At 38.3% G+C, this 10488-nt stretch overlaps 2 protein-coding genes across 2 annotated transcripts; both read left to right on the top strand.

The window, feature by feature from the left end:
- The first annotated feature begins 309 nt into the window (after positions 1-309).
- LOC307271246 (uncharacterized protein) lies at positions 310-3357 on the top strand. The gene is made up of 5 exons (XM_080053659.1): positions 310-443; positions 652-759; positions 1192-1333; positions 1846-1982; positions 3003-3357. The coding sequence occupies exons 2-5, from the start codon at positions 693-695 to the stop codon at positions 3062-3064; spliced, it is 408 nt and encodes a 135-aa protein (XP_079909785.1). The 5' UTR covers positions 310-443; positions 652-692; the 3' UTR covers positions 3065-3357.
- Positions 3358-7375: 4018 nt separating this feature from the next.
- LOC307248815 (uncharacterized protein) lies at positions 7376-9735 on the top strand. Its single transcript, XM_080025329.1, has 5 exons — positions 7376-7528; positions 7862-7969; positions 8402-8543; positions 9056-9192; positions 9382-9735. Exons 2-5 carry the CDS (start codon positions 7903-7905, stop codon positions 9441-9443), a joined length of 408 nt encoding a protein of 135 aa, XP_079881455.1. The 5' UTR covers positions 7376-7528; positions 7862-7902; the 3' UTR covers positions 9444-9735.
- The last annotated feature ends 753 nt before the right edge of the window (positions 9736-10488 follow it).

Below are 10488 nucleotides of genomic sequence, written 5' to 3'. Positions count from 1 at the left end.
CTTAAAAGGATTCAATGGTTACTAGGTCATTGCAAGGGTGTGGAAATACAAAAAGGATGAGCTGCAGGACGTACACACACACACACACACACACACACACACACACACACACACACACACACACACACACACACACACACACACACACACACACACACACACATTGTAATGAACAAATGAACACCTTCTTGGCTGGATTCTTGTAGTTGAAGGGAAGTTCCTTCTTTTTCCTTTATGTGCCCATTGTTCATGATTGCACAAACGTTGCTGTTATAGAGATCAGAATGTTATGCAGCTGGAAAACAGCCCTATCTTTTGTGATTGGATGCTTCACCATGATATGATGTGTGGGTGAGACCTATAAAGGATTCTGACCAACCGCACCAGTAGTTACTCGGAGAGGAAGGATCTCCACAGCCTCAACTTGTTCTGCACTACTCCAGGTCTGTTACAGATTAGAATAGGACAGTAGTCCCCAGATACAGACAGAGGAATGGAACTTTGTTAAATTGTGGTTATAGAGAAAACACATTATTGCAATAACTTATGTTTTGCAATAATGACAATAACAACAATGTTATATTTTAATTGTATGTGTAAAATAACTTTTTTAAAGATGATATTTTGCATGTCTTTCCTTTGTCTCTGTAGCTATCCGTTGAGGTTCAGAGTGGTGGTGTATACCGGTCATAATGAAGATTCCCATTCTGCTCTCTGCAGCCCTGCTGCTGCTGCTGCTTCCTGGGGTTCCAGCTGCATGTGAGCTTCACAATAGTTTTTTCTTTCAAAGGTTTTCATTTGTACTGAATATATAAATGTCCTCATCTATGCTCATTGAGAAGAATTATATTGTGATCATTGTAAAAGTGTATATTTTCCTGTTTGCATTTATTTTCATATTGAATTACAAATTGTTTTTCTGGTTTCTCGTATCAAAATTTTTTTCCCCTTGCTAAAAATGACAAAGAAAACGACATAACTAATTGTTGCTATTGCAAAGAAAAGAAGATAAAAAGAGGAAACAAGTTTGGCCGTTGAGTGAAATGCAGTTTAAACTCTGAGTAGATGTCTCATCTCTTTCAAGTGGAGACTGCAAGAAAATAAAATAACTTTTGCAATTGCAGTTGAAGGGCATTGTTTGTCCTCTCCTTATTTTATTGTCTGTACCAACTAAGACTTCCTTTGTTTTAGTTTCTAGTCAAACTCCCATTAAAATCCTGGTGACAAACTCTGTCACACCCAGCCCTGACAGGACCTACAGCACCTATGTGGTTTACAGAGGAATCCTGATTGGCGGAATGAGGAGACTGCAGATGTCCAACAAAGGCTTCAAGTAAGTTCATCACAAGAACTGACTCACAGGAATGAAGCAATTAAATTTACCACAAAAATACACTTTGCACCTGTCTGACCTATATATCACAATGTTTCCCTTTACAGAATGTTTCCCCCTCAGTACTTTCTCCAGTTGAGCAACACTGAGTCTAACTGAAAGGCAATGTCTTGAAAGTGCACACAGACTTGTGTCAAATTAACATCTCATGTCTTAATAAGAGACCAGGTTACATTTCATTGCCACTTTAACCTGGCACAAGTCTGAATTGAATGTCGTCAGATTAATTTATATGTGATACATGCACAGAGGAAGTATTCCATCATCAAATATCAATTTTATAAATGTATTATCTCTAAAAACTGTGAAGGATACTCATGACAGATCAGTCTATAGAACCACTTTTCTCCTCATGGTTTGACAAAGACAGATCCTGTTGGCCTTTATAAAACAGGCTGCACAATTTGCTATGAATATAACAATTTTGTTGTGACATCCTGTTGTTATCACAGGTTCACTTACAAAGAGGATGCAAACTACGGGCCATCCCTGCAGAGTGTGAATGGTTTGGTTAGATCTCCAAAAAGACGTACCTACTGGCAGCTGCTGGTCCAGTCAAACAACGACACAACCATCAGACCTAATGTTGGTGAGTTCAGAGGAGAACACTTGTCTCTCTGTCTCTCTGTCCGTCTGTCCGTCTGTCCGTCTGTCCGTCTGTCTGTCTGTCTGTCTGTCTGTCTGTCTGTCTGTCTGTCTGTCTGTCTGTCTGACTTTTACAGTCACCATGCAATGTATTGTGGGATTTCCAACATATTTATGTTATCTTATATTAAAAGAAGTCAACACAGAACTTTGTGTTGATCAGAGTTTAGGGCAAGAAAGTCACAGGTCATACAGTGACCTTACAGACTGCAACAACAACTGTTGCAGACACAGCAGAATATAGGAACACGATTGCAAGACCTGGCTTCTATTAAAAGCACACTATTGCTAATAAGGCTTGATATAAGATCTGTCACACACACACACACACACACACACACTCACACAGTCACCCACAGACACACATACACACACACTCTCACATACACACACACACACACACACGCACACACACACACACACTCACACAGACACTCACTCACTCACACACATGCACACACAGACACACACACACACACTTGCACACACACACACATTCACACAGACACACACACACATGCACACGTACACAGACACACACACACACACAGACAGATAGTGTATTTAAGCCGAGGCCTTCACTAGGATCGGGGCCTTGGCCTTTGCCTTTGCGCCCGGGGAATGAAGACTGCTGAGGGGTACTCCTTACCCCCAAAGTTGAGGCTAGAGAACTAGGATAGGGTGAGATAAGATCTGAACTATTGTAATGAATAAGTACCTTTGTGTTTATAGTAGAAGTTGTCTACTAAGCTGATATCCTGTTATGTCAACCTTTGAATAAAGTACCCGTTAGACCGATCTCCTACTTCTCCGTGTCTATCTCGAAGCCTGTGAGATGTCTCCTTCTCTCTCAAGTAATATCAAATGTAGTGGAACAATGGCCCCCTCGGCCACGATGACAACACATTGTTTACACTACAGTATCTTGTTCTATAATCTCGTTTCATCTTGATCTGATTTGCAGGTATTGGATGTTACATTCCCAATGCAAATGATACAATCATCCTGAAGTACTCCACGTACTGAAGAATCAAACAGCTACTGGACAAATGGGATGGAAGCCAGGGTCATAATCAACTGTGTGATTATGTATTAAGATGGGCTTAAACAGTGATACATTACATAATGCAATGCTAACTGCCACTAAAGAAAGAGTTGGCATTATGGGAAACCACCTTTCAGCTGAAATGTGTTGCTTGGTCTTCCCAATGAAGATTTATTTTAATGACTTGGGATGTGTCTTTACACTGTTGTAGGCTCCACATGAAAATGCTTTGTACAAACCTTTCTGAATTGAAAATAAATAAAAAATCTTCAAGACATCAGCAAAATGGCTTTTTTTTACGGGTTTCAATATTTTCTTTTGTTACATTTTCCAGAATAATGTAAATTTGGAAACTTTTATCCAAACCATGCTAATCAGGGCTGTTAGCATCGCATCTCTTTGGATGCTCCACCTTTCAGTAACTGTTGTCAGAAAGTGTTGTTAGCCTCACTCTGACTTAGACCCACAGGCTTTCTGCAAGCCTTTTAACAAGTAAAGGCTCCCTCCTGCTTACCTTGAGGAAGAATCAGAAATAATACTGTTCAACAGGGTTAACCACAGGCTGGATATGATGGCTAGAGTTGGCCCAAGTTGTGGTTCTGCACAATCAGCCATAAAAATGCAATGTGTTGACATGTGTTGTAGAGCTGACATGAATGCCAGTTATTTTCAAGTTAAATTCAAGTAATTTTGAAGTGCATTTTTCCTACCCTTGCAATCCTATTTAAGCTTAGTTTTTTGCTTTGTGTGTGTGTATGTGTGTGTGTGTGTGTGTGTGTGTGTGTGTGTGTGTGTGTGTGTGTGTGTGTGTGTGTGTGTGTGTGTGTGTGTGTGTGTGTGTGTGTGTGTGTGTGTGTGTGTGTGTGTGTGCGTGTTTAATGCTCAAAATGTTCTGGGGGAGGACTACCCGACTACCTGACCCTACTTCATATGTCCCCGCCAATGTTTCAATGAAGCCTACGCCCATGAACTGTGACGTTAAATATGCAAGATGGCTGTTCAGTATGGTCATTGCAAAACAGGTCATTTTAAGAGAATGGAAGTCAACTTCTCCTCCCTGCTTCAGAAAGTGGCTGAATGATATGGTTTCTTGTTTACACCTTGAATACATTTGTTTTTTCTTTGTCTTCCTCCCATGCCAAGTTAAAAAAAAGGTAACACTTTATAATAACTATCCGTTGTAACTCGTTAATAGATCATTAGTAAACTCTTAATTAATGATTTATTAATGATTTGTTAAGTGTTTGTTAGCAGTTTGTTAAGGATTTATAACAATGCCTTACAGACAGTTAATAGACCATTAATAAACTTTTAGTTAATTGGTTATAAATGACTCGTTAAATGACAGTTAACCGTTTGTTAAGGATTTATAACTGTGCTTTATAGCATCGCAAAGGGCCATTAGGACGGATAATCCATGACATTGCCGTGATGTATGGACATTAAATGTCCCTCTGAAATTCTGTTTGTAAATGAGGAATAGTTGCAACTTTAGAATAACGTCCCAATAACATATATAAACTATTAACTAATACTTAAAGGCCTACTTCACCGGTTTGAATATGAAGGTGTATTGAATTCTGAGATCCTATGTAGTATAAATGTGCAAAAAAAATTGAAATTGGTTCATCCTAGCCTGAGAAAAGGCAGAAAGAGTGTTTTTTTAACCCTATATTTCTCTTTCTCGTGACATCACAGAAAGAGAAATATAGGGTTAAAAAAAACGTACTTTGTAAATATTACTGTGATGTCACAGTAAAAGACATCACAGTAATATTTACAAAGTAAGTTTTTTGGTTAAAGTTGCAACTATTCCTCATTTATTAATTGTTTGTAAATGAGGAATAGTTGCAACTTTAGAATAACGTCCCAATAACATATATAAACTATTAACTAATACTTAAAGGCCTACTTCACCAGTTGGAATATGAAGTTGTATTGAATTCTGAATCCTATGTAGTATAAATGTGCAAATTTTTTTTAAATTGGTTCATCCTAGCCTGAGAAAAGGCAGAAAGAGTGTTTTTTTAACCCTACATTTCTCTTTCTCGTGACTAAATCATATCTCTGTATGTAATATAAACTGGTTAAAAAAAAACGTACTTTGTAAATATTACTGTGATGTCACAGTAAAAGACATCACAGTAATATTTACAAAGTAAGTTTTTTTTTAACCCTATATTTCTCTTTCTGTGATGTCACGAGAAAGAGAAATATAGGGTTAAAAGAACACTTTCTGCCTTTTCTCAGGCTAGGATGAACCAAAAAAAACTGCACATTTATACTACATAGGATCTCAGAATTCAATACACCTTCATATTCCCACCGGTGAAGTAGGCCTTTAAGTAGTATATTAACTCACACTTTACAGATCAGTTGTTAATAGATTGTTAACCTTCTACTAATACCAGTGAAACTTTGTAAAACTGCACATGGGTGAAACAAGTTAAAGGTACAGAAATTTGACATGATATTTAAAATATCAAATTTTTGTACCTCAACCTTGTTCCACCCATAGGCTGTTCTGTGTACTGTTTTTTACCAAAGAAACACCACAGATGAAATGTTGAACATTGTGTTTAATCTATAGAAACACACATACTGAGCCATCACATGGCATAACAGTAGTATACAAAAGTATACAACAACATACAAACCCATGAGGTTTGGGAACTTTTTGTGGTAAACACTGGATAAACAGAATTTCAGAGGGACATTTAATGTCCATACATCACGGCAATGTCATGGATTATCCGTCCTAATGGCCCTTTGCGATGCTATAAAGCACAGTTATAAATCCTTAACAAACGGTTAACTGTCATTTAACAAGTCATTTATAACCAATTAACTAAAAGTTTATTACTGGTCTATTAACTGTCTGTAAGGCATTGTTATAAATCCTTAACAAATTGCTAACAAACACTTAACAAATCATTAATAAATCATTAATTAAGAGTTTACTAATGATCTATTAACAAGTTACAACGGATAGTTATTATGAAGTGTTACCAAAAAAAAATGTGGGGCCTGTTTATAGAACACATCAGGAGGGAAAGACCACAAACTGGGTCCTGAGGTTTTTTATTAAAAAAAATGTAATTCCTTTTTGAGTGTACTTGTAATGCATTGTGCTATGGAATGTGTATCCACATCCTGGGACTTTGCCATCGCAATTGCTGTAGGCCTGCCTTGATCCCCTCTGATTCCGGTCTCCAGGACTTCTTTCTATGAGTGGACATCTCGTCTATCTAACTTGACATGTGCATATTTTCTCTTTTCTTGCACTGAGTGAGTGCTGGCTGTCTGTTTTTGTGGTGTTTTTTGTTGTTTATGGTCTTATTCCGTATTTTCTTCGTGCTTGTCTTTTATTATTGTATTGAAATTGTGTATAAATAAGATGTATAAAAATAGCACTAACGTTTGCCAGGGCACAAACCCAGAGATTTTTAAAACGGTTGATGGCAAACTGATAGTGGACGACAAATGTTTAAACTTCATTGTCACTAAAATGAGGATACTTTGCCAGGATGAAATTGTAAGAGAGGTTAAATGCTAGCGACTTCAAAACACTTCTGAAATAGTCTTCACCCATGCCCGATGTTAAATTGCGAAGATCTTTTAAAATGAGCAGCGAATCAGGGAGCTATTAGGGGTCAAAGTTGAATAAAGGCATGAAAAAACTGACCTAATAAACCTTTACATAATCATAACTCAGGCTGTGTTAGACTTAGCGGCACACAATTTTATAGTCAAATTTATCATCCCACGACACACAAAGAAGCCTCTTGACGCCTTCCCCAAAACCAACAGGAAGTACTTTATTTTGAAATGTGTGAAATTCCCACTAATATTTACAGGTGATGTTTATAAAAACTTATCCTATGTTAGATCAGGAAGTGTTTACCTTCTTAAAAGATTTGATGGTTACCAGGTCATTTCAAGGGTTTGGACATACGAAACAAATAAGCTGTTGTGGCTCCTTATTGTGATTTGACGTACACACACACACACACACACACACACACACACACACACACACACACACACACACAAACACACACACACACACACACACACGTGTGCACACACGCACACACACACACACACACACACACACACACACACACACACACACACAAACTAATCATTGTTTTTGTAATGAACACCTTGCTGGCAAGAGTCCATTAGCTGAAGTTAGTTCCTTCTTTGGAAGCGTGATGTGTTACTGTCCCTTAAAGTGCCCATTGTTCATGAACAAACAGTGCTGTGACACTGATGAGAATGTTATTCAGCTGGTAATACCAGCCCTACCGGTGGTGTTATAAAGGTAGGTTTCGGCTAGAAAGCGCTAAGTCAAGTCCATTTATTATTTCTGACCAACAGGACCAGTAGCTATTCAGAGAGGAAGGATCTCCACAGCCTCAACTTGTTCTGCACTACTCCAGGTCTGTTACAGATTAGAATGATGCTGGTGAAAGAAAGACATCTTGTGACCATCTTTTGTATTATTATTTAAAATGTACTTGGCTTATTTGACTTCATTGGATATGCAGCCTGATTTGAAGTGTATAACTTTGTTTGAAACTTTTCTGCCGTAGCAGTTAAAAGACAGTAGTCCCCAGATACTGACAGAGAGATGGAACTTTGTTAAGATGTGGTTATAGAGAACACACACTCTTGTAATAACTTATCAAATACATTTTTTATATTTTAACTGCTTGTGAAAATGTAACTTTTTTAAAGATGATATTTTGCATGTCTTTCCTTTGTCTCTGTAGCTATCCGTTGAGGTTCAGAGTGGTGGTGTATACCGGTCATAATGAAGATTCCCATTCTGCTCTCTGCAGCCCTGCTGCTGCTGCTGCTTCCTGGGGTTCCAGCTGCATGTGAGCTTCACAATAGTTTTTTCTTTCAAAGGTTTTCATTTGTACTGAATATATAAATGTCCTCATCTATGCTCATTGAGAAGAATTATATTGTGATCATTGTAAAAGTGTATATTTTCCTGTTTGCATTTATTTTCATATTGAATTACAAATTGTTTTTCTGGTTTCTCGTATCAAAATTTTTTTCCCCTTGCTAAAAATGACAAAGAAAACGACATAACTAATTGTTGCAATTGCAAAGAAAAGAAGATAAAAAGAGGAAACAAGTTTGGCCGTTGAGTGAAATGCAGTTTAAACTCTGAGTAGATGTCTCATCTCTTTCAAGTGGAGACTGCAAGAAAATAAAATAACTTTTGCAATTGCAGTTGAAGGGCATTGTTTGTCCTCTCCTTATTGTATTGTCTGTACCAACTAAGACTTCCTTTGTTTTAGTTTCTAGTCAAACTCCCATTAAAATCCTGGTGACAAACTCTGTCACACCCAGCCCTGACAGGACCTACAGCACCTATGTGGTTTACAGAGGAATCCTGATTGGCGGAATGAGGAGACTGCAGATGTCCAACAAAGGCTTCAAGTAAGTTCATCACAAGAACTGACTCACAGGAATGAAGCAATTAAATTTACCACAAAAATACACTTTGCACCTGTCTGACCTATATATCACAATGTTTCCCTTTGCAGAATGTTTCCCCCTCAGTACTTTCTCCAGTTGAGCAACACTGAGTCTAACTGAAAGGCAATGTCTTGAAAGTGCACACAGACTTGTGTCAAATTAACATCTCATGTCTTAATAAGAGACCAGGTTACATTTCATTGCCACTTTAACCTGGCACAAGTCTGAATTGAATGTCGTCAGATTAATGTATATGTGATACATGCACAGAGGAAGTATTCCATCATCAAATATCAATTTTATAAATGTATTATCTCTAAAAACTGTGAAGGATACTCATGACAGATCAGTCTATAAAACCACTTTTCTCCTCATGGTTTGACAAAGACAGATCCTGTTGGCCTTTATAAAACAGGCTGCACAATTTGCTATGAATATAACAATTTTGTTGTGACATCCTGTTGTTATCACAGGTTCACTTACAAAGAGGATGCAAACTACGGGCCATCCCTGCAGAGTGTGAATGGTTTGGTTAGATCTCCAAAAAGACGTACCTACTGGCAGCTGCTGGTCCAGACAACCAGCGACAAAACCATCAGACCTAATGTTGGTGAGTTCAGAGGAGAACACTTGTCTCTCTGTCTCTCTGTCTGTCCGTCTGTCTGTCCGTCTGTCCGTCTGTCTGTCTGTCTGTCTGTCTGTCTGTCTGTCTGTCTGTCTGTCTGTTTGTCTGTCTTTTACAGTCACCATGCAATGTATCTTGTTCTATAATCTCGTTTCATCTTGATCTGATTTGCAGGTATTGGATGTTACATTCCCAATGCAAATGATACAATCATCCTGAAGTACTCCACGTACTGAAGAATCAAACAGCTACTGGACAAATGGGATGGAAGCCAGGGTCATAATCAACTGTGTGATTATGTATTAAGATGGGCTTAAACAGTGATACATTACATAATGCAATGCTAACTGCCACTAAAGAAAGAGTTGGCATTATGGGAAACCACCTTTCAGCTGAAATGTGTTGCTTGGTCTTCCCAATGAAGATTTATTTTAATGACTTGGGATGTGTCTTTACACTGTTGTAGGCTCCACATGAAAATGCTTTGTACAAACCTTTCTGAATTGAAAATAAATAAAAAATCTTCAAGACATCAGCAAAATGGCTTTTTTTTACGGGTTTCAATATTTTCTTTTGTTACATTTTCCAGAATAATATAAATTTGGAAACTTTTATCCAAACCATGCTAATCAGGGCTGTTAGCATCGCATCTCTTTGGATGCTCCACCTTTCAGTAACTGTTGTCAGAAAGTGTTGTTAGCCTCACTCTGACTTTGACCCACAGGCTTTCTGCAAGCCTTTTAACAAGTAAAGGCTCCCTCCTGCTTACCTTGAGGAAGAATCAGAAATAATACTGTTCAACAGGGTTAACCACAGGCTGGATATGATGGCAAGAGTTGGCCCAAGTTGTGGTTCTGCACAATCAGCCATAAAAATGCAATGTGTTGACATGTGTTGTAGATCTGACATGAATGCCAGTTATTTTCAAGTTAAATTCAAGTAATTTTGAAGTGCATTTCTCCTACCCTTGCAATCCTATTTAAGCTTAGTTTTTTGCTTTGTGTGTGTGTGTGTGTGTGTATGTGTGTGTGTGTGTGTGTGTGTGTGTGTGTGTGTGTGTGTGTGTGTGTGTGTGTGTGTGTGTGTGTGTGTGTGTGTGTGTGTGTGTGTGTGTGTGTGTGTGTGTGTGCGCGCGTGTGCGTGTTTAATGCTCAAAATGTTCTGGGGGAGGACTACCCGACTACCTGACCCTACTTCATATGTCCCCGCCAATGTTTCAACGAAGCCTACGCCCATGAACTGTGACGTTAAATATGCAAGATGGCTGTTCAGTATGGTCAT

This window comes from Ammodytes marinus, assembly GCF_949987685.1.
Source record: "Ammodytes marinus genome assembly, chromosome: 3".
In the NCBI taxonomy this organism is placed as follows: domain Eukaryota; kingdom Metazoa; phylum Chordata; class Actinopteri; order Uranoscopiformes; family Ammodytidae; genus Ammodytes; species Ammodytes marinus.
The sequence above is the reverse complement of the archived record's forward strand: the minus strand, read 5'-3'. Positions and strand labels throughout refer to the sequence as shown.